Here is a 22,803-nt window from a genome sequence, read left to right on the forward strand (position 1 = left end):
CATTTTTATTTATAATTTCCTTTCCAATTACGTATGAATTAAGTCGTATAATAAAAATCAATTTCAGGATAAAAATAATTTTTTTAAATCATTATTAAAGAAGGAAGTTATTTCAGAATATAAGATTATAAAAAATTAAATATTGATAACCAAAGTAAAATGATTAATTACAAAAGGCATGGGCTCTCCTTTACTTTTATTAATATCGCTATTCTACACAGGAAAATTAGATCGCTTTCAAATGGACAAAATAAAAAATATATTGTACACGTCTTGCTACCCTTTCGGTAGTCTCACACGCGAGAAAGAATATGACAAGCGATATAAATACTACAAAATCTACAGAAACAGGCGTTTCGACGCCTTATATATAGCGAGATACTAGATACATAAAGTTTGGTCTCTTCCTTCTAATAGTAGCTCACACGCGATAATTTACAATAAAGTACAACTTTTATCCAAAGCGCAAATAATATTTCGCTATACGTCTTTAATAAATATTGCTAACGGTACGCGTATATTGTTAATAAATAACGTGTGTTGTGTGTATGCGCGAGAGGGATGGAGGAGAGTCCTTGTCATTTAACTTGTCATTTAATCATTTTCAAAAATGATAATTATTCTTACCGTTATAGAGATTAACAATTTAACGGAGTTTCTTCGACCCTTTATAATCCAATTATTAATTTTATCATAAAATTTTCCGCGTTGAAAAGCTGAAGAACAACGGATACATAAATTGTTGTCGCGTGCAGAATGCCGTATCTCGGATTAAATGAAAACGATACACGCATCTAACGATACCCGCATTTTTACATATAAAATAAACCGGATAAAGTTTTTAGTAGCCCCACGGAGAACATGATATAAATAACGATATAGGCTCACAAATTAATCGGTCACTGGGAATATATAATATATATAATATATATTATATATATATATCTTAAATAGATCCGAGAAGTAGACCGGAATTGAAGATATTTACAAAAATCGTGAAAATCAGTGCTATATACAGGAATGACAATTCCTTTAATCCGTGTAATGCATCAATCGTCAAAAAATCCTGGCCGAAAGCGAACTGCGGCGTAACCGAAATATACGAACGGTCGATATCTCACGTCTTAAAACCCTTAAGTAATAATAACGGAAGAATAGGCGGATCATTCGATTTATTATCTCGATAAGTACAGCGCGACGTCCCGTATTTCGTACATATTTCTTTCAAGTTCACGAAGCAAACTTTTCGTCTTGCTTTTATTTCGGAAAAACCGGCGTTATTTGCGATAACAATACGATCTCTTTCATTGACTGCGTCTGCCGTAGCAGAATTTTCTTCTGTCTGTTGAGAATAAGGCTGTTGAGCTTATCGTAGTAACTTTGCGTTTGCAATGCGTGTTTAGGAAGCAGATACATGAAGGATGTTCTCGAAGTACGTTAGGTTACGTTACACCGCACTAAAACTACTGGCATAGAATCCTGAGACGGTTGTCCTCTCGTACAATGAAAGGCGGATATGGCATTCGCTGCGGCGACGGTGGGCTAAGCATACGTGACTTCCCTTTTCTCGATTCCCTCCCTCGGCCGCCGAGGACGGAGAAAGTAGTAGTAAGGCACGTTCTCCCTCAATCCTCCGTGGCACACATATCCCATACTGCGTGCTTCGTGCGAGACTCGACGTACACCACACTAGAGTCACGTACGCTAGCTGCAATCGCCGTAGCAAACGCCATCTCTACCCTTACGTGTACAAACTGTTGCGACTCTTTTTTTTTTCCGCAGCTATTTTTTCTTCTCTCCTCTTTCAGTAAATGTACCGCTGTAATTGCAACACCCTCTTTCTTGTATTTCAATTGTGTGCACATACACAATCCTGTTACAAAGCGCGTTTAGAAATAATGAGTTTCGATAATTTAATTTAACTCACTCCACCGCGTCTTCAATAACTACAAAACGTTGCTACAGTCGTTAACGATAGAACCAGTAGCAATCGATGTAAAACTGTAAATTGTTGACTCGAGGACCAGAGGTACGCTTCTCGCTTGAAATAAATTAGCTTTACTTGGTCGTAAATACGCCTCGCATACTGGCACATCGCCCACTCGTACGTACAAAAGTAACGAAAGCGCGTCGCAGCAGTCTCGTAATAATGTACACTGTGTAAAACCTAATTCGCATACACTAATTTACAAAAGGGGAAAAAACTATTCATCGAACGATCCGGCTCGGTGACGATATTTCTTCGCCGCCTAGTTTGTATCAGCGTTATTCTTAATTTCGATACATTGCACTTAAATGTATTTATGTAATCCATACGTCTAGTAATTGCCACGAGTTGTAGTACGGGTTTTTATTCTTCTACGTCAAACTAGCGCCTCCAAATAATCCGCGCTAAGATCCGATTAATCAGTGATAATTATTCCCACGATTAAGACGGTGCTCTCTCGTTCAGTTTAATTAACCAGTTAGGGTACACACTCGATATACACACGAGGCGTACGCCTGCGGCGCACGCAGGTGAGTTCTTCTCTTAACAGCTACTTATTATCAGCAGGAGCTCGGTCACTCTACTATTCACACAATCGAATAATACCATGCAGATTGGCGCGTCGTGACGCGATAGAAAACGTTTAGTCGTAAGGCATTGAATCGACTCCGCGCTCCATCTAATTCGTCGTCTCGCTAGACCGGGAATAATCGCGCGGAGCGCGATTTATCATAAAGGTGATACATACTGATATTCATAATCCGTTTTTATATTTAAAATCGTCTTAAGTACTTGCAATTTCGTTTGATTTTGGTGCAATCGTTATTAGCGTTTTAAGATGTTACTTCCGACGATCCTGAATTAAAAATGGACTACGAATAATTGGCTATAGATACTTATCCCGACTTCGCTTATCAATGATAAAATATTACGATTGCACCGGCAAGAAAAAGATATGAGAAAAGGAAAGAAAGAGAGAGCTATCATCCGCGCGATGAAAGAAAAAATCGACGGAGATTCGACTCGTAACGCTTCGTGAAATTTCGTTCATCATGATTTCTACAAAATGAGACGCTGCGTTGTAAAAATCGCGCAGTTATTCCCGGTGTAACGATAGTTAAGTATACTTATACGTTCGCAGCTACTGCTCTCGTCTAAAGTCGAATATACGTACGATACATTAAATAGTTTAAAATTTTATTGCTAGTTAATTTGACTGAGATTCCAATTTTCTTGTACAAAATTATTCTCGCTCGAAAAAAGCCGACAACTAACCGAGGAGAAAAAGAAATGGATATGGCATCGCAAAGCGAGCTTAACGACACGTCGTTCCTCTCGTTAAGTATGAAATATTTACAATAATTTACCGTTATATAATAATAAAATAATAATAAATCGTCTTCGTTAAGTGTGGTCATAAATTATTACATATAAACTCTTGAAAATTAGAAAATTATAGAAATGCGTCGATGCATTTGCGAAAAAGATTCGCCGCAATTTATGTTCACGCTTGTGCGCTCGTGTGCATATACACACGCATTATTCGCGCAGCGCGTCGGTGTATTACAGAATCGTCAAAGCGTACGATTACGATATCGTTTTGACTCATATAACGTTAAATATGCATAATTATATTGCACGACGGTAAGGCAATACCGCAAATAATTTTCCATTTTAAGGATTAAACACGAGTAATGTTTGCTTGTGAAGTACATTACAAATATATGACTATATATGTTAGGCTCGAGTCTGAAATTAAATTTCGATTTGTCAAACAACGAAGATTTTAAGCTAATAAGTTTGGATTTTTGACCAATAAGTTAACGTAGTCAACGGCAATTAATTAAAATCTGCGTTTTCGACGATGTCGAGGAAAAAATAGAGAATGAAAATGTATAGTAAAAATATAAGAGCTTAACATATATATACATATACATATATGTTTTATATATATAAATATATACATAAAACATATATGTATATATATACACACATATAAGGACGCGTATAGATATATATATGCGTATGTATATATCGAATTCATTGATTCTCTTAAATACGTACTAGATACATACCGTTTACTTAAACCTTCGTAAATATTAAATAAATTTATGAATCGTATGATGACGATCCATGATCGTGGGCGGGACTCGGTGGCGTTGATGGATTTGAGCTATTGTTCGAAGCTATCGAATGTCTAGGACTACCACCAGATGGATGCTCCTAATAAGAAAAAAAAATTTTTTTTTTGGAATTATATGCACGTTTAATAATTAAAAAATATGCCACCTATTTTTAACAGTTATACAAACATACGAATAAATTCAATACCCAATAAAGTTGACTCTTTATATTGCAGTAATAATTAATCACAAGTTTATGACAGTATATAGTTATAGTAAAATCAATAAATTACCTTGTTATGTAAAGAGGCGATACTGCCAAGAGAGAGCGGGGTATGTGAACGCAAATGTACCGATTCGGAATCGATTTGGTCCACAGGAGTACGTGGTAAAGAAGGAGGCGTGGCAGTTGGCCGTGGTGGCGCAGGACCTCTTCGTGCTGTTGTCGAACCTACAATTTTATTTATTAGAAAAACGTAAAAAAAAAAAAAAAGAAACTGAATTTGTAAACGTGTCATATACGCCTTACGATCGCATTACGCTAATTGATTGCACTGATTTACCGTTGTGCGGTGAATATCCGGAGTTTCTCGACATATGTGAACTTAGACGACGTGCGTCGGAAGGGGGATGCCTAGGAGGCAGTGGTGCTGGCTTGTTCGGTGTTTGAAGAGTAGAGTCGTATAGCTATAAAAAAAAAATTAATAATAAAATTAATAAATTAAAGAAACATATTTCTTTGACTCAGTAAAACTGGACTTGTAAGAAAATTGTTCAAATTTATTCATCCATTAAAAAATTAATGATTTACGTTACTCACTCTTTGTTGGCTACTATGAAGATGAGAACTACTATGATGGCTCGTATGCTGCTGATCAGCAGTCTCCAACGTCGTGGGCAAATCTAATAAACGCTGTATCTATATGATTAGAAGAGAAACGATTAAAATATGACTGCGCGAGTGTAACTATTATACAAAATACTAGAAATAAAAACTAAAATTTAGTCTTCTTTAATTCGTTATATTTTTTACATACCTGTATCCCATTTCCTGGACCCATGTGACTAATGTGATTGAAATTTGTCGGTGCAGAAATCATTTTTGAACGTCTGTCTGTAGGACGTGCGGCTCTGTTGCCCTCTCGTAGTGAAAATCTTCGTCGTGGCCTTGTCATTTGTCTACCGCTCGCATCTAGCGGTATCAGATTTAACAGTTCTCCTAAAGTAGCATAATATTGAACGTTTTCAAACGATAACTTATTATACAACACAAAATTTGCTCTCAAGTTAAGTATTAATTTGTACTTTATTGAAAAAAAATCACATTAATTGCACTTGCATGTGAATTTTTGAAACAGCGTTACGATAAGCAGGTTAAATTAGGTCTTATTACGCTACGCACCGCTTTAGAATTATTATTAATTGCAAAATATACTTACGCTGGTGTAGATTGCCAAGATAAATAACATACGGCATGTCATTTATCACGCAGGACGTAAGAGAACCCGAAATATTCAACGGTCGGGCACGTTTCACGTTCAACGTTTGTAACCAATCTCCGGATGTGCAGTCAAACACGTCGATATGAGTTTCGCTATACACTAAAAGATATCCCTCGCAATAGCCTGAAATTTGAAACAAATGTTTCATAAATAGAATAAACGACACAAGAGATTTTAAAACTAATGCGATCTGATTGTTACAAGAGTAACATAATCAAATAAAAGTTGCAGTGGCAATACTTACTAACTGCTGTAGGAACTGCGGGATACATTATCTCTCGATCTCGACTCTTTCTTCCCTGACTATCAACATACACTGCTAACGTATGGAAGACTAATAAGAATTCACCGCGTGCTAGCTCGATGCAACGTAAAGCGTCCACTGCACTATAGGTGAGGAAACCCAAAAGTGTATTCTCAGCATGGACCAAAGCTGCAACGAGCATGAAAAAGTTTCGATAAAGAAAATGCTAATTGCAATACGACTAAACAATAATATCGAGAACATATTATGACATATGTCATACTTACAAATAGGATGATGATCTCCTAAAATGCTGTAAATCGTAAAACCAGACGGATAACCGACGCACAAGCGTCCCTCGGAGAGAACTTGTAAGGTTTGCGCGTGACATGGTAACATCAATTCACGTATACGTTTATGCCTCGTTTTCGTACGTGTTATTTCGTAGATGATAATCTGCGATGCATTCTATAAAAATATATGCGTTAAAATACGTATGTTACGTATTATGTATAACGTATACTAATTACGTGCTCTTACCTGTTTCTTTATTGCAACGCATAAGCAATAATTAAGCGGATTACGACGCACTACACCAGTCGTTAGCGTAATACATCCCTTAGTCTCCGCTACTTTAATCCACTCAACTTCGTCTCCATCCAAGGCACGTACTGGAACCAGCCGTACATGACGTTGTTTTCCGCTCAATACCACAATTAATTGCTCCTCAGTAACGTATTCAAGAAGATATATTTTCTTTCCTTCTCCGACTCTTGCAATTTCTGGAAATTTTTTAATTTATTTCAGTATGTGTGATCACCTGTACAATCTTACGTATATATTTGTTAATTTACTGACGGTTCTATCGTGTTTAAAAATTATTATAGTTCGATAACTCACCACTACGATCTAAATCTAAGCAAAAGAGGCCTTCCTCTGTACCAATGACTAGACGATCCGGATCAATAACCGCTCCTGACATAACATTTTTAATGAATGCCAAGGTATTGTCCAATAGTTCCTTCGCTCTAAAAATCTGTAACAAAACAATATATTAAGCATTAGCTTAAAAGCATATTAAAGTTTACATTCATAATAAGAACATATTTATAAACTTTTGCTTTTTATAAAAATTAAAATTATTAAAAAAAAATTATTAAAAAAAGAATAAAATAAAAAAATATATAATTTTTTTTTAATTACTAATTACGTACCGTTGTATTTGGAAGATTGTTTCTCTTTAAAATCCTATGAAGCTCACTTAAGGCTACCACCCATTTTGTTTTTTCGCTCTCCGTATCCGCCAACATTAACGTGTGATTTCTCAATCCAGGAGGTTCCAATAATGACGTAGTTATCTAAATAAGAAAGAAAACCAACTATTTTTAAGCAAAATATGAAAAAGAAATGTATTATAAACGAATAATTAAAACTTAATATCAAAACATTACCCTAAATATACACGGAATGTCCTTCTTTGTGGCGTGTATCACGTCAGAATCGCGAACGGAGCTGACGCTAAATTCTTCATCTCGCATATCCAGAACTTGTGAAACGTACACAGACGGCAGAGCATTGCGGTCCGGTGAAATATCGTACAGAAATAACTTGAAGTCGCAAACTACGACGAATTGACGCACCCAACCCTTCTTGACACCACCCATTTTTGGCACTTTAACATATCCTTCATACGCAGTACCTATCCCACGTGTAGGATCAATCCCCAGTGGTCGTTTTGCTGAAACAAGACGCAATAGTTGAAATTGGGAATGTTATATTATATAAGTTATAAATATAATATATAGATATTAAATCTACGAATAAAATAAAAAATTATTTTATATTTAAATTACTTTGATCATGAGGCACAGGACACATTGGAGGTACTTTGTCACAACAAGGCATATGGCAGGCGAAGCCGCACACTTCGCACACGACTCCTTGCCTCGTTAAACCGACCATCAGAGACGTGCAGTGATTACACTTCGTAGGCGCGGAAAACGTCCGTACAAGAAACTGGTGTGATTTAGGCTTTGGTTGCAAATTAGCTTGACCATGAGTAGACGATGATTTGTTCAGAAGTTCGTGGGATAATGGAGAAGTTGGATCCTGAAAAAAAAACAAAAAATTTTTTTTTTTTAGATAGGATTTAAAAAAGTATATGTGTATATAAAATAAATTAAGAATAAATTAAAATACTTACAATACTAAGTTCAGACAGATTACTTTTGCTGCTCGTAATACTAGGTGCACGATTGTCTTCGATGTCACCTTCTACACTGTCGACGCTTCCGTGACGCGTGCTACCAGTCGTTTCTTTAAGGAAGTGCTCGAGATATGACATCTGCGATGTGGGACGTTCTAAAACTAACAAGAGAAAGATCGAATAAAAACCTGGTTAGTGGTAAAGAAAAGCGGTGAGGTGTGTAAAATATTTGCGAACATGGGAAAAATAACACCATCCTAGCGCTAAGATTTCAGCAACATCTAATATCTTATCTGAAAATACAGTAAATTTTTTAGCACGCATTATACATTTATAAAATACACATGCTTTCCGATTAATAAAAAAAAGTAAAAAAAAAAGCACCACGTGCGAGAGTTCCTAATGTTTTTGCGTCAAAATTACATGTAAAAAAAATACTAAAAACAATACTTTGTACATTCTTTCATGACAAATACAGCTTGTAAGATGGAATTGCGCTAGAAAAAATAAAAAAAAATGTTACAATTAGTTTTTACTGACACAGAAAACAAAACAGTTCACACAACGCGCATATCTGTTAATCCACTGGCCAAAAATAGAATTAAATCCAATTGATTGAATAGATTATTAAAGATTGTACCGTCAGAAAAAAAAACATTTAAAAAATTCATTAATGATATTGCAACTAAGGTAGTATCGGACGTCACACATCAACGCTTGCTTATTACAAGCTTCAAAGGCAATGCAGCGCTATGTTTTACTTCTATAGAATACGTTCTATAGAATTGTTCCGAGAAGCCACTATGTGGGAGATAGAATAATGAAAAGGGGAAGTAAACCGTAGCGCTGCACGATGTAATTAGGCAATAAAATATCCAATCCAAAGTCGCTTTTTTGCTGCCACATCATTTACCGGGCGGCGATACGATGGCAACGGCATTCTGACTGATGAACGTGTTGACTGGAACGAATCTAGTTAATAAGCGACAAGTCGTGATGCGGGGGGCGCGCATTACTGGTAGGGGTGACGACGGCTGATGTACGATGATACGTTGGGGTTTGGTGCTAACGACGTTTGGAGATTTGCTTGTTGCTTCGCTGGATGAGACAGCTGTCACAAATATAGTTTGAAGATGAGCAACAAGAGGCCCCACACGCAGCTCGTTACGCCAATAAACAGAGGCACTTTGTAGTCTAGAAAATCAGAATCGCACACCGTACTGGAGAATCGAGTTACCATGCTACATAGATCCCAGTAATAACGATCTCTATAATTGCGTATTGACACAAAACAAATTTAGTGAACAATATAAAATTTCTTTAAGTTTTCTAAAAAAAAAGAAAAGAAAAGAAAAAAGATTTTCCCCAGTGCAGATTCAAATAACATATTGTATACATTGATAAATTATCGCACGTAAATAACAGTCGCCTCTCTCTTTTCTAGCATTTAGAAGAAACTGTTGAAGTATATGTCGCACAAAGTATATTTTGTCAAAGAAACGGTCATTTTTAATTAAAACGATAATTTTTAATTTTATATTCACTATCAAAAGAGAAATATTGGCAAACGTAGCTCGAGTTTAAACAAGAGTACATTTATGCACGTAATGATAATAAAATATTGCAATCAGAATATAATATTGAATCTTGCAAATAAAGAAATAAAAGTGGAGAGACGACATTATTGATTTATCGTTTCTTCGTAATTATCTGTATAAAAATTTCATAGTGCCTCCATCGCTTTATTCCAACTAGACCGTATAAAATACTAATAAAAGATTATTGCGTCCGACTTTGCGACACATTATTTTTATCTTGATCGTTGCTTGAGAATTATTTTCCAACATACGTTTAACGATTCTTCATTCTTCATTCGCAATTAAAAAATATTTGACCAAACAGTATAAATGCAATCGTAACATAATATCATAACAAAATATTGTATAAAAAAAAAAAAAAATTATCATTACATAATATTGTCACAAAACTACATTGATTCGAATATACGCATGCAAAAGCTGTCGAAAGTGCATAAATTAAATGTAAAAAAATTTTAATAAGATTAGAATAATCCCAATAAAATATTCGTATGTATCGCGCGCGCGTGCACCAGTAATTTCTTTAGTGTAAGACTAGAATTTAAAACAGGTTCAGTGCTTGTAGAGAGATCAACACATCTACCAAATATGTATGCAACATGTATAGCTGCAACTTGCAGAACAAATGTAGACGCAATATTTCCATAGCGATATAACAAACGAACTTTTGTGCATTTTTCATCTGTGCTTTTCACATTGTCAATTAAAGTGTACTTACAGCCATCCCCGGTATCGAGACGCGCTTGCAGTTCTTTTACTTGCATGTCTTTTCGCTTCAACTCGTGCGACATAGTATCCAATCTCTGCTTGAAATCTCTCAATTCCCTATAAAAAAAAAAAATTAAATTTATAAAACAAGACAAACATAATCGATTTGTTAATGTGTCTTATTTATAATTTTTTTCAGAATTAAAAATTTTTTTTTATTAACAAAAATTACTTTTGCGCAGCTATCAAATCCGAACGAGTTTTAGTGAGTTCTTCTGAAATTGCCTGTTTCGCTTGTATTTCACTTTGTAAGGAACTTTGCAAATTCAAAAGTTCCATCTTATCGAGCTTTTGCGACCGACGGTTTCGCCAATTTTTATCTGCCATCGTGGTTCCGCTTCCAACGCCGCTAACTCCACCAGAATGTTTTAAGAATTCTAATTCTTCCGTCATTTTCGTAGCCAACGCCTAAAATTGAAATAAGTAAATTCTCTTCTTTGCGAATATATTTCCATAAAAATTTTTTTTTTTTTAATAAAATCAAGATTTCCAAAACTGAAACGTACCTGCAAATATCCACGAGCATCTTTTTCATCCGATACCCATTGTATAATTTCAGTAATCTGAGCCTCCCACTGTGCAATCGCTTCTTTCTTATTTCTCAACTCCTCATATTCATCTTCTAATTGTCTCCTTTCGCCTTGTAATCTATTTACACTATCGGTAAGAGCACCGAGTTCCAGTACAAGCTTCTTGTTTTCTTCAACCAGCATAATTTTTTCTCTTTCGTGACGTCTATTCAACTCGCTTATAGTTTCCTCGCTGTCGGTGATATTTTCCAATCTCGCAGCATCTAATTTTTCTTTGGTGAGTTGAACCTCTCTCTCTAATAGCTCTCTTCTGGTTTCCGCTTCATGCAATTGTTCTTGCAGACTTCGAATCTCAAGATTAAACCTGCCCTGTTGCTGAGTCAAATTTTCGTTATACTGTACTTCAAGCTTTTCAACTTCTGCTTTTAGCCTGTTAATCTCTTGAGTTGCTAGTGCGTGATTCGCGCTAGCGTCGTTACCGAGAGAACGTTGTCTGATCTTCTCCGTCTCTTCCTGCATTTGTTTGCAATATTCTTCACTGCGCTCTCTCAATTTTCTTTCTTTACTGGTCTCCGCCATCGCTTCGTCAATTCTATTCTCCAGCTCTCTGCGCAACTTTTCAGCTTTTCGTATATCGTGACGTAAAGTATCGACCTTCTGCATCGCGACTTCCAACTCTTCTTCCTTATCTCGAACTTGTCTCGATAGTTTTTGCTTTTGCTGCCGCAATTCAGATAATTTGTCTGACACTTCCGTATATTCCGCCATCGCAAGCTTACGTTGCGTAAGTGCGTCTTTTAGCTCTTTGTCTTGAAGCTTCAGTTTTTCCTGTGCATCCAACTTGTCTTTGAGAGCTTCTTCCTTCTCCGAACGCAAACATCGAACTAGTTTCTCGAGTTCTCGGAATTTTGTCACGTCACCATTATCCAAAGTTCGTAATTCACGTGGGATGTCCATAGATTTCAACTGCGACTCCAATTCTATAAAGAAAAAGCAATTTTGATGCTATAAAACATACACGAACAGATATAGATAAATCGTAACAATTAAAACTTGTAACTTTACCGCAATTCCGTTTCGTAAGCGTATTTATTTCATCTTGAAGCTTTCTGGTCGCATTATTAGAATCTGGGGAAATACCAGGAGAAGAATGACCTATGCCCGATTGATTTTTCATATCGTCAATTGTTTGCAATAATCGTGCGTTTTCTTCCTCAAGTATCTGGACACGTTTGTCTGTTTGAACTTGGGCAGAAATGCAACCCAAATCTGATATGCAACTGCAATGTAAAAAATATCGATTATATTGCGCAAATTTTTACAGAACAACAAAAGATTCGATTAGATACAAACAAGTGTATTTCTCGTCATATTTATTTTACTTATTATTATTTAATTATTAATTAAATAATATATATATATAACTTGCTTCTATCATCTTTTATATCGCGAGGCTCAAACAAATAATAAAGCGCTAACAATTCGCATTGTGCATGCAGTAAAAATAGAAAAAGATATACCTTCCTTGTGTGAAACTAAAACCAACAAATGGCAAGTGAAGCGCAGAAAAAGCAGAGTTTGCAGCTGGCGGGACAGCATCGGAAGTACGAATATCGGTATCGTCCACGTCAAAGTTAGATGTGTCGCTGGGTGATGAAACTTCAGGAATGTATGGCGCATCGCTATCTCTGAGCGTATCCCAGTCGACTCCTTCGAACCAGGGATGTTTCTGCATTTCGAAAGATAAAACGTAGATTAAATCGTGAAATATGTCGTCGAAAATTTTTGAAGCAAAAATTACCTTGAAGTCTTCAATTCCGTTTTGACCTAGTCTAAATTCAGAACTGCAAATTAACTTTCGCATCAGATCTTTGGCTTCTTCGGAAACATCGTACATGGTGTCCGTAGGAGGGAAATCAAAACAATTCTATAAAAAAAAAGATTAATAAGTATCGCGTCAATACACAAATTTAAATTCCCGTAAAAATCTAAATATATTACCTTATGATTCATAATTTTTCCATAAGTCTCGACTAGAGATTCCGCGTAGAAAGGTGTTTCGCCATATAGCATCTCGTACATACATACTCCAAGAGACCACCAGTCGCATTCGGGGCCGTACTGTCCCTGACCGTCTTCCATCGCCTAACAAGTAATAATATAAGAATACAATAACGCGCATATTTTGAAAGCTAAGGAAAAAAAATGAATGCAATATGGGACAAAAAAATTATACCCTCAATATCTCTGGTGAAATGTAATCCGGAGTGCCAACAGCAACGTTACTTTGCACAGTGCCGTCTTCAAACAGTCGTAAACAGGAGCCAAAATCAGCTAATCTGATATGACCGTTCGCGTCGAGTAAAACATTGTCGGGTTTAATGTCACGATGCACATAGCGCAAGTCATGTATAGAACCTATAGCTAGCACCATCTCCGCTATGTAAAACCGAGCCATATCTTCGGGTAGACGATCTTCAAATTTGCTTAGCAACGTCAATAAATCTCCTCCGCAATAATAATCCATGACCAGATACTACGAAAATGGATGCAAAAATTAAATAAATATTAGGATTGACTAACCCCAATATTATTTTTTTTGCAAAAAGTACAATGCAAAGCGAAACTTACCAAGTTATTGTCATCTTGAAAGGCATAATGCAGATTCGTGATCCATCTGCGATCACCGTACACCAATACATCCCTTTCCTCTCTAAAGCATGCGGTTTCAGCCCGTTTCAACATTTCCCATTTGTTCAAAATCTTCATAGCGAATACCTTGTCTGAACCGCGCATTCTTACGACACATACTTCCCCGAAAGCACCTCTGCCGATGACTTTGACAATTTCGAAGTCATCCCGTGTCAATTGCAAATTCTTGATGCACGAAGCTATTGGTTTCACTGTTAAGAAAATTACATAAAATGTATGCGACAATTTAATACACTCGAAATTTAAATATAAAAGTAATAAAGCTATATTGTTGTCTATTGTCGTTTCTAATCTTATCTCACGGAGATAAAATAAAAAAAAACCGTTATTTACCGAACTCAATAAAGTCAGAAACAGTCTTTTCACGACGTAATGAGGAATTGCAGCATTCATCGTAGAGGACGAGCAAAACATCGATAAGTGTCTCGATTGAAACAGTATGACTCGTTCGTCCACTTTGGGGCGAACTGCCAATGAATAGTCCTTCGAGTTGATGTAATTTTCCTCCTATGCCTAAACAATACAGTACATTTACGAACTAAATATAAATAAATTAAAAAATTGCATATAAAAAGTAGATTATACAAGCATATCCGAATAAGATAATTTTTCTCGCAATTGTATATCAAACGATATTAATACATCATTACCATTGTTGGGAAGTCCTTTCGACATAATGTCAGGAGGGAGATGACCATAAAGATACCGCGACGAGTCGGACATGTCGTTTTGTCGACAAAGTTGCTTTTTACCACAATCTATATTTGACATTTCCATTGTCATGACTCGCCTTTGCCTCCTTATGCCACATTGTTATGTTTAAATAAATCTTCTGTAGTGATTCTGTAACAATAAAAATAATCTCATCAAGTTCTTACATATTAACAACATAATTATATAGGTATAGAATACACTGCAAATGTTTCGAAGTATTTTTTTTCTTTCCTTTTAGTAAGAAAATAGGAGTGAAAAAAAAGACTGCAATCCAATTATAACACAAGATCTAGAATTTTGTATTCCTCTGTGTAATAAATGTAAAGTAATAAATTTTTTTATCTTTATATAGTAGTTATATTTTTATTCGAAATAAAAAAAAGAGCAACAGCAAATGTGTAAAAAATTTAACAAGTTAAGAATTAAAAAAAAAAAAAAAAAAAAAAAATAGAATGAGAAATTGCACTATAAGCAAAATTCCTTTTAAAAGTGCATCTTCATTCAAATTAAAAAAATGATTATTTACAATCTGTTTAACGTTGGATTTCCGGAGTCGGTCTAAGCCCCAAAAGAATATTACTCGTCAACATGTGAAAGAACATACGGGAAGAATAGTAAAAATCGGTCTCCTCGTCCTCGTCATCGTATCACGGGTACCACGCAAATACGCCAGGCGCACTCGAGACCAAGCGCACCTTTCTGCCCGAGGATCGCCGGCGACCGTTCACGTTGAGAAATTACGTAACCGCGACGAAGATAGCCGCGCTGATGCTCCGCGCGAGAACGCGCAACAGGAGGAACGCAGGAGCCTAAACAAAAAAGCGCGGGGGGGTAAAAATAGTGCGCGCCGAGATAGGCGTTTGCGGGTCGCGGAATTCCGACACGGAATCCGGGCGGTTGCGCGAGCGCGCGCGCGCGCACCGTCGCCGTCGGCCGTCCCGGATTCCGCGGTTTATAACCTCGCCGCGACGTAGCACCACTCGCGGTTCGCGGTCGGGGCCTACCGCGTGTGACGTAGAGCCTCCCCGAGCGCGCAGGCAGGAAGCGCGCTCGGGCGCGCGGAAGGCTTCGCCCCGTGGCCGCGAGCGTTTCCGCGCGCTCGCGTGCCCGCTGGCGTCCTGCGTACCTGCCGTTGCTCCTCTGCTTCCCGGTGGCCTTCCTCAGCCGCTTATCACGCGCACCGTTTGGTCATCGCAAACCATCATCGCACGGCCATCTCCGAACACCAACAATTCGATTGACCCCCTACTGGCAGGGCCCCCCTCGGAAAAAATATGGCAGCTTTTGCGGCATGAAACGGGCGGACGGCGGAATGTAGATGGGCGACGTTGTCGATTGCCGCGACCTCCAACTTGGCGCGATCGAGATTGATCAATTGGGATTCGGAGCCTCCGAGGCCGCGCCGATCGATCTTTCAAGTTTCGCTCGAATACGTACGAATTCCGCAATTTATACAGTAGATAATAATATATTGGCAGGAAATGCACTACATATAAAAAAACTACACCTTTTTCGGTGTAAATTAGTATATGTAGGATTTGTGTAAATGCGTTACATGTCAGTATAAATGTGTTCTATGTATATTTCGGAACGCAGCTTTAAAGGCACGAGTGCGCGCGCGCTGCATCACATGCCATGTCAACTGTCAACGTCAAAGCAAGTGTATTTCCCGATGCAGTATTATCGCGCGTGGGTTTATCGACTCGTTAAAATATAAACGATTGCAGATGCGAGCGCAGTGGAAACATAACAAGATATACTGCAGCGATTGCCACATAAATGACACAACGTAATAAAAGATTTTAGAGAGAGAAAGAGAGAGAAACAGTTCGAATGTATTTAATACTTAGCTTTAGCAGTTTAGCATATCGATACAGGTACATATGTTGTGCCGTGCACTACTGTGCACACGTAATTATAAACGGTTAACTGTAACGAGACATTCGTTTATCGGAATGCAGGAAACGTAACGCTTGAAAGAAAAAAAAAGGAAGGAAGAGACATACCGGTTGATCTGGGCCTTCTCTCGTCCAGCTGACCGAAGTGGAGGTACTTTTTAATTTTCTTCAATGTTGAGTAAACTCCGCGATCGTCATTGAAGTGGCAATTAATTATCATATGCTTGGAAATTGTTAATTAAAAATTTGCCACTTTCTCTTTACACGGACAGTTATAGCACTGGATACATTAATTTTTTACAAACATTTTTCGAAGTACCCCCTGTCGACATTTTGGTGGTAAGTAGCTTTCTTTTTTTTTTTTTTACGTTTATAGAATGGAATAATTATTTATTAAATGTAATATAATGATTATATTGTAATGGCAATATGCTTGTAGTAATAATGACAACACCAATGTGTGAAGATGGTGGACCATTGAGAGAGTGGGCACCGCTTGCCGTCCTTTTACAGCAGATACCTGCTAAGGTACAAAATGGCATTTTCACACAGGACATCAGCTTTACTTGTATTGACGCCCTAACAGAGTTTATTGCCATTGGAACTAATCAAGGGCTTGTTTACTGGTACAACAGACAAAAGCAGGATTTGCAAAGATTGCGTTGTGAGGTACTTGCAAAATGTTTGCCCCAATTGTGTTCATTATAGTAAAAATAACTTTTGTAATTTTGCAGAATGCTAACTCCAAAATCACGAGTGTCCAAGTAATTTCTACGGTTGACTATATGGTTGCAGCAGGAAATGAACATGGTGTTGTTACAGTTTTTCAAATTCCCAAAAGTCCGTCAGATTTGCTGCCAAAGAGTTTAAAACCAAAACAAAAAAAACATGTAAGTTGGAAATATTAATATACATGTCGTGAAAAAAATAATAGATCTATGAATGTTATTTTTTATAAGGTGGAGAGGTATAACATAAGTGGTTTACATAAAACCGAAGTTACAGCAGTGGAATGGTCAAAAAACGGTATGAAATTATTCAGTGGAGATAAAGATGGTTTAGTAGTTTTAACGGAAATTGATTTTTATATGGTAAGTAGATAACAAATTTTTTTTTTGCTTTTTTTATTTTTTTCTCGATATATTTTGATATTTTATTCTATTTTTTTTTTTTAATAGCATTTATCTAAATCGTCGAAATTGTTGAACGAGAAATATTCTGTGGTACAATTGAGCTATCAACACGGTTTGTTACTAGTTTCAACGACATTGCGTACAATTTTAGTGAACAGAAATGAAAATGGGAAAGTAACGCAAGTTGGTCAAAAAGAACGTAAAACGTTAGTATTTTTATATCCATCGTAATATAAATTGAAAAAATATAATATGTTGCTGCTTTAGATTAGGTAAACTTGGAGCAGTATTTGGTTCTCGGCAAAATTATGTGCAAGAACCAATAATCTATGCAAGTAGACCAGGACTACGTTTATGGCAAGCCGATAAGCTTGGTACTGTCTTGAAAACGCTCATATTTAAGGTATTAAGCTAATGCATGTGCACTTGTACAATTTTTTAAAAATAAAATTATCAAATCATAAATATTTTAAAAAGGATGCAGTTAGATCTGGTCATACAGAAGTAGCGCTATTAAATCCTGCACCCGAAGGGTCAAGAAAGAATCGTGGCGAACCTTCATTCGGCATAGTATTACCGTTTTGTGACGATTTATTAGTAACCTACTGTGATGACGTAGTCTACGTAGTAAATCCAAATACTATTGCAATAACATCGATCGTAAATGATTTACGGCGCGTTACCGATGTGGCTTGCACTAAAGACGAAATATTTGTATTAGAAGGAGAAAGAAATATTTTACGAATCGCCTATTATCCAGAAAATGATATTTTTACAGGTAAACATAATCACTGTTTCCAAAGTAGATGCAATTAAATAAAAAATAATCACACTAAAATAATCATTAAATTATTTTTTTACAGAAGAATCAAAACAAACCATGGATCCTTTACTGTCATTTGCTGAATACAGTAAACCTGTTGCTAATGGTATACTAGAACTAACATCGAAATTAAAGGAAAGTAGTATAGTACCAGCTATTCCCTTTCCTAAAATCAATCCGACTAATATTATTCAATCTGTAGGGTAGGTAAAAGATTATTTTATTTAGTCTAAAATTTTAATACTTTTGAATTAAAAATAACAAATTAATTTTCAGCATCGTACCAATTGTCACGGCTGGTACCGACGCCGATGCGATTACAAACGCAGAAGAAGCTGTAGAAGTGCCGCCGATAGTTCCAATAGATTTAAATACTCCACTTATAACTGATATTAATAGAATACCGGAATATAATGACAGTAATAGAATAAGAAACGCGGAAGATGTAAAAAATAATGATCGGCGAGAGATATTTAAAAAAATTGGTCAGCAAGAATTCGAAGACGTTGTTTTTACGCCTGAAAGAAAACAAAAAAAATCTCGAAATAAGACATTGAATGGAAGTGAAAGTGCTACATTGCCAGACGGCAACACAGATCATTTATCGGGCAATCTAAGCACTAATCACACGAACGCTAGTAAGACTACGACGACGACGACGACGACGACAACCTATCCCTCTTTAATGCAATTGAGCTTCGACGATGATTTTATATTGAAGTCAGATCGAGATTTAGAAACTATTCAACGGGATGTGGAGAATAAAGAGAAACTGTTAGCAGATGTTCTGGATTTTGATTTATCGAAATACATGACAAGCAGTCGAATAGACAATGATGACTTGAGTGTATCAAATCATATAAATAATATAACGTGCATAGATTGTAATATACACTCTAACAACGCGATGAACGATGAAGAACAAATTATAAATGAGGAAAATGAAAATATCGAACAGAGCGATCATACGGGAACTGAATCAGGGGAAGAAGATGTTAGCTATCGCACTGAATTGAAGCTGTTAGAAGATCTTAAAGAATGTAGAAAGGCTCTTTTGCAAACTGAACTAGATGATACTTCAGTAGCCTGTAATAATTTTATCGATATTCGTCAAGAGCCGCCTACAAATCGTGACGAATTAGAACATCAATTTAATGGTAGGTAATTAACAAATGATCGAAAACGTAATATTTGAATAATACGATCAAATAAATATTAGAAAATATTCCTAAACTTGCAGCTTTGGCAAAAGAAAGCGCGACATCTGCTATTCTTGAAGAAGAAGAAGATTGGGTTTTAGTCAAAGATGATATACCATCTGTTTATGACTTAATGAAGTGGTAAATACTTTCTAATAAGTTCAGCACACCGTGGTTTCGTATTTTAAAGATGATTTTATTCTTGGCTGTTATAAACGTCTATACTCTACGAAGGCTATCAAGTTAATAATTCTTGTTCGAGTGTCGAGTAACGAGTAAATTTTTCATCGTAAATTTGTTTTCTTTTGTAGAACGTGTTGCATTTTTTTATAATTAATTTATTCTATTATTTGATTATAAATTAATTTTTACTTTATTATAAAAACTTAAATTTTTTTTTAATTTTATTTATATATCTGATAAAAAAATTAATCATTTTTATAAAATAATATGCAATAAAATCTCGAGATATACACATTATGATTATTTTCATTAAGGAGTAAAATTACATTTTATAATTATGAAAATTGAAATATAATACTAGTCAATGTTTTAATTTTAGCATAATAGTTAGCATAATAATTAGCATATTTTGATTTTAGGATATTAATATGTTGTAATTGTTAATATATTTGTGTTTAGCGAACGTAATCTTTTACAAATTTAATATTTTATAAGAAATATTTATATAACATTATTTTTGTTATTAAACTTTTTAATCATTTAATTTTCGGAAAATTTTATATATTAAATAGTATTTTTACATGTTTTACACTTATTGAGTATACAGTGTACCATTTGAATGGTACATCATCACTCAACGTTTTACTATTATTAAAATTTTTATTTGATCAATGTTTTATACAAATCTACATTTTAGTTTAAAAATCCGGCACTAGTAATATATTCTTATATTATGATTTTATAAGGCAAATCGCGATTCTCGAGACACTAAACATAAATGTTTCTTTTTTTATATTAATAATGTATTATTGCTTATTTGCCTCTAGTTTGTATACGTTTATGCAAGGAAAAAAAAATTGTAAACTTGTGAGAATTTATGCCACTCAAATACATACATCACTTTGCCACACATTAATGTTATAAGACACAAAAATTTAAATATAAATTGTTGATAAATAATCATTTATGTAACTATCAAATTATTAACCCTTTATAAAAACTACATCCAATAAAGTTAGTTTTAAAGTTGATCAACGTATACTATTTTTCGCGTTTTAACACATCGATAAAACAAAAAAAAATTATGGGAAATTTAGGTAAACTGATTATAGTTTTTATTTCTGTTTGTTTCATAATTTACAGGATACTCGAAATATGTGAGTATGCAATACTCATTACTTTATTATTTTGCATTACTATGCTTTTTTACGCTGCAGCTTCAATGAGCTCAGTATACATTTTAACTTTACTAGCAACACTCATATCTATGTATTTATCACCTACTGATACTACCATACCGCCAATGAGGGAAGGATCTACTTTGGCAGTGAGTAAAATAGTCTGACCCTTTTTCAAGAAACGCTTTAGGGTTGATTCCAATTTCGTTTTTGTGTCGGCATCAAGTGGATTTGCAGTAATTACTTCACATACCACTTCTCCTCTGTTAGCTGACATGAGGAGCTTATACAAATTAATAATAGCATTGAGTTTAGGTAACCGGCCATTTTCTGCAAGCAGTGTCAGAAGATTTCCTGTGGCTGGATTCATGTTACCCTTACTTCCAATGGCCTTGAAAGCCTCCACTTTGTCTTTTCGTTTTATGGAAGGATTCTTTATAAAATCGGTCAATGTGGCATTTTTCTTTAATTGATCCTGATTTGTATATAATTGCAGATTAATATTTGAAATTGATGTGATGGTAAATCTAATTAATATCACAAGCAAATATAATTTTTTATTCTTATAAATCATACCTGAAAACCAACTAAATCCTTCTCCACTGCATCCAAAGTTTTCTGTTTGGATGCTGCTGAAAAAAGAGCTGTAGCATATCTGCCTTCTAATCCAAAGACTTGTATTGGTGGCTGTAATAATGTAAATTAATCAAAGGTAATTAATACACATACATAAACAATTATTTACAGAATAATAAAAAGAAATCACAGAGGAATTAAAGCATTAAAGTAACTGTATCCAAAAGTTTACAGTCAGGCTCATCATCTGCATGCAGAGTTCGTTTGTTAGATGAAAAAAAAAAAAGAAAAAACTATTGAATACCTTCACCAGCTGTTGCGCGGCAGTAGTCGTCGAAAAAGTACGCGTCTGAAACAAAAATTATTTACATTAATAATAAGTAATTAATACCATTGGCAAGATATCCACATTGTTATACAGGCAACAAATACGTTTAATTTATGTAATATGTTTACGATAACGCTTTCGAACGTGAGACGTGAATAATCCTATCGTCGGGGATTCAAGAATACTTTAACACGCGTGTATTTTCATATGTACTCACAATTATTCGACCAACAGACATTTTTACGGATCTCGACAGCGATCGAAGGAGCGAAGGTACGATCTTTACTCAGCCACCATTATATAATGCAAAAATACTCTTGTACTCTACTGCCACCAACGTTCAACGTTCTACATTACACGAACAAGTTTCGCTATCGGTAACACAATCTGTATACCACATGAATTCGGTAACGACGCGGCTCCTAGGTGGTGTCTCCATCGCTAGTGTGATGGCGCGCTCTCGGCTACAACGGTCTTACGCTGAAACGGGTCTCTCGTTTTTGCAGTAAATACGTAGGAAAAACGCGAGCATCGCGATCCGAAATCGTGTTTAAACGGTTCATTAATTACCAGCGTGCAAGAGGAGTATAAATACAATGGCCCGGCGTTGATAATCGGCTCGTATAACGTCGCTGATCGTGGGATGGTTGGGTTCGAAGTGAAACAGAACCTTAATTCGAGGAACAAGAGTCGCGATCCGAAGTCGCGCGCGAGATGTCGCTAAGAGTCCGATCGCGTCGGGTGGCCGCGTCAGTATTCGCGGCGCGTCCCGGAATCTCGGATTCGGAATGTGAACTCGCGTTGCTAATTACGTGTGCGCGCGAGTGTTAATCAAACGGAGCTGCGGACAGGTGAAAAATTCAAGGAAACGGAGGGCCAAGGAAGGATGGGAAGGAGGTCGAGAACGTGACGTGGCCTAGCAAGTAAGTCTTCTTTCTTCAAACTTTTTAAATTTGCCGAGGATCAACGGCTCGTGTCTCTGCGGCTCCGAAATTCGGAGGTTGTATCTGGGGATATCGCGCGTCTTGTCTCGAGCGAAATGAACGAAGGGTTTATTCCTCGTCCCTTTAATCCCGGACCCGAGGAGCGTATCGAGATATA

General features: G+C 36.1%; 4 protein-coding genes across 8 annotated transcripts in view; 2 read left to right on the top strand and 2 right to left on the bottom strand.

The window, feature by feature from the left end:
- Positions 1-179: 179 nt before the first annotated feature.
- On the bottom strand, positions 180-15,626 carry Gek (serine/threonine-protein kinase gek). Of its 5 annotated transcripts, none has more exons than XM_070660469.1 (28): positions 15,511-15,625; positions 14,989-15,193; positions 14,321-14,513; positions 14,004-14,183; positions 13,590-13,861; positions 13,195-13,494; positions 12,960-13,103; positions 12,760-12,885; positions 12,479-12,687; positions 12,024-12,238; positions 10,935-11,938; positions 10,601-10,836; positions 10,379-10,485; positions 8,976-9,173; positions 8,060-8,223; positions 7,710-7,965; positions 7,308-7,594; positions 7,071-7,214; positions 6,757-6,892; positions 6,397-6,638; positions 6,144-6,324; positions 5,857-6,045; positions 5,550-5,735; positions 5,148-5,329; positions 4,931-5,029; positions 4,674-4,797; positions 4,404-4,561; positions 180-4,210 (listed from the first exon to the last, which is right to left on the bottom strand). In XM_070660469.1, exons 3-28 carry the CDS (start codon positions 14,451-14,453, stop codon positions 4,097-4,099), a joined length of 5,586 nt encoding a protein of 1,861 aa, XP_070516570.1. In that variant the 5' UTR covers positions 14,454-14,513; positions 14,989-15,193; positions 15,511-15,625; the 3' UTR covers positions 180-4,096. The 5 variants fall into 5 exon arrangements, with proteins under 5 accessions (XP_070516570.1, XP_070516569.1, XP_070516571.1 ...); XM_070660468.1 differs by having other exon boundaries at positions 14,911-15,193; XM_070660470.1 differs by lacking the exon at positions 14,989-15,193 and having other exon boundaries at positions 5,148-5,302; positions 15,511-15,626.
- Positions 15,627-15,676: 50 nt separating this feature from the next.
- Positions 15,677-20,649, top strand: LOC139104773 (WD repeat-containing protein CG11141). The gene is made up of 12 exons (XM_070660473.1): positions 15,677-16,261; positions 16,346-16,433; positions 16,555-16,621; positions 16,722-16,951; positions 17,017-17,172; positions 17,242-17,373; positions 17,461-17,621; positions 17,683-17,818; positions 17,893-18,193; positions 18,279-18,441; positions 18,515-19,395; positions 19,479-20,649. The coding sequence occupies exons 4-12, from the start codon at positions 16,727-16,729 to the stop codon at positions 19,580-19,582; spliced, it is 2,259 nt and encodes a 752-aa protein (XP_070516574.1). The 5' UTR covers positions 15,677-16,261; positions 16,346-16,433; positions 16,555-16,621; positions 16,722-16,726; the 3' UTR covers positions 19,583-20,649.
- Positions 20,650-20,712: 63 nt separating this feature from the next.
- On the bottom strand, positions 20,713-22,052 carry Atpsyno (ATP synthase subunit O, mitochondrial). The gene is made up of 4 exons (XM_070660498.1): positions 21,920-22,052; positions 21,679-21,723; positions 21,375-21,485; positions 20,713-21,273 (listed from the first exon to the last, which is right to left on the bottom strand). Exons 1-4 carry the CDS (start codon positions 21,938-21,940, stop codon positions 20,827-20,829), a joined length of 624 nt encoding a protein of 207 aa, XP_070516599.1. The 5' UTR covers positions 21,941-22,052; the 3' UTR covers positions 20,713-20,826.
- LOC139104779 (neurotrimin) overlaps positions 21,743-22,803 on the top strand; it is a 35,141-nt gene continuing 34,080 nt past the window's right edge. The window contains exon 1 of the mRNA XM_070660486.1: positions 21,743-22,625. The gene's annotated coding sequence lies outside the window, so the exon portion shown is untranslated. The remainder of the gene's footprint in view (positions 22,626-22,803) is intronic.

Source organism: Cardiocondyla obscurior, linkage group LG08 (genome assembly GCF_019399895.1).
Source record: "Cardiocondyla obscurior isolate alpha-2009 linkage group LG08, Cobs3.1, whole genome shotgun sequence".
Taxonomy (NCBI): domain Eukaryota; kingdom Metazoa; phylum Arthropoda; class Insecta; order Hymenoptera; family Formicidae; genus Cardiocondyla; species Cardiocondyla obscurior.

What these genes read in the sequence shown, in the direction of transcription:
- Gek (XM_070660466.1), bottom strand. Translation starts at nt 14,453, where the DNA reads ATGACAATGGAAATGTCAAATATAGATTGTGGTAAAAAGCAACTTTGT. An exon ending in TCCTGTGCCTCATGATCAAA is followed by an intron (nt 7,595 to 7,709) that starts GTAATTTAAATA and finishes GTCTTGTTTCAG; the next exon opens with CAAAACGACCACTGGGGATT. An exon ending in AGGAGATCATCATCCTATTT is followed by an intron (nt 6,046 to 6,143) that starts GTAAGTATGACA and finishes TGCTCGTTGCAG; the next exon opens with CTTTGGTCCATGCTGAGAAT.
- LOC139104773 (XM_070660473.1), top strand. Translation starts at nt 16,727, where the DNA reads ATGACAACACCAATGTGTGAAGATGGTGGACCATTGAGAGAGTGGGCA. An exon ending in AGAAAATGATATTTTTACAG is followed by an intron (nt 18,194 to 18,278) that starts GTAAACATAATC and finishes ATTTTTTTACAG; the next exon opens with AAGAATCAAAACAAACCATG. An exon ending in ATTAGAACATCAATTTAATG is followed by an intron (nt 19,396 to 19,478) that starts GTAGGTAATTAA and finishes CTAAACTTGCAG; the next exon opens with CTTTGGCAAAAGAAAGCGCG.
- Atpsyno (XM_070660498.1), bottom strand. Translation starts at nt 21,940, where the DNA reads ATGTCTGTTGGTCGAATAATT. An exon ending in TGTCTGTTGGTCGAATAATT is followed by an intron (nt 21,724 to 21,919) that starts GTGAGTACATAT and finishes TTTTTGTTTCAG; the next exon opens with ACGCGTACTTTTTCGACGAC. An exon ending in CCGCGCAACAGCTGGTGAAG is followed by an intron (nt 21,486 to 21,678) that starts GTATTCAATAGT and finishes ACATTATTACAG; the next exon opens with CCACCAATACAAGTCTTTGG.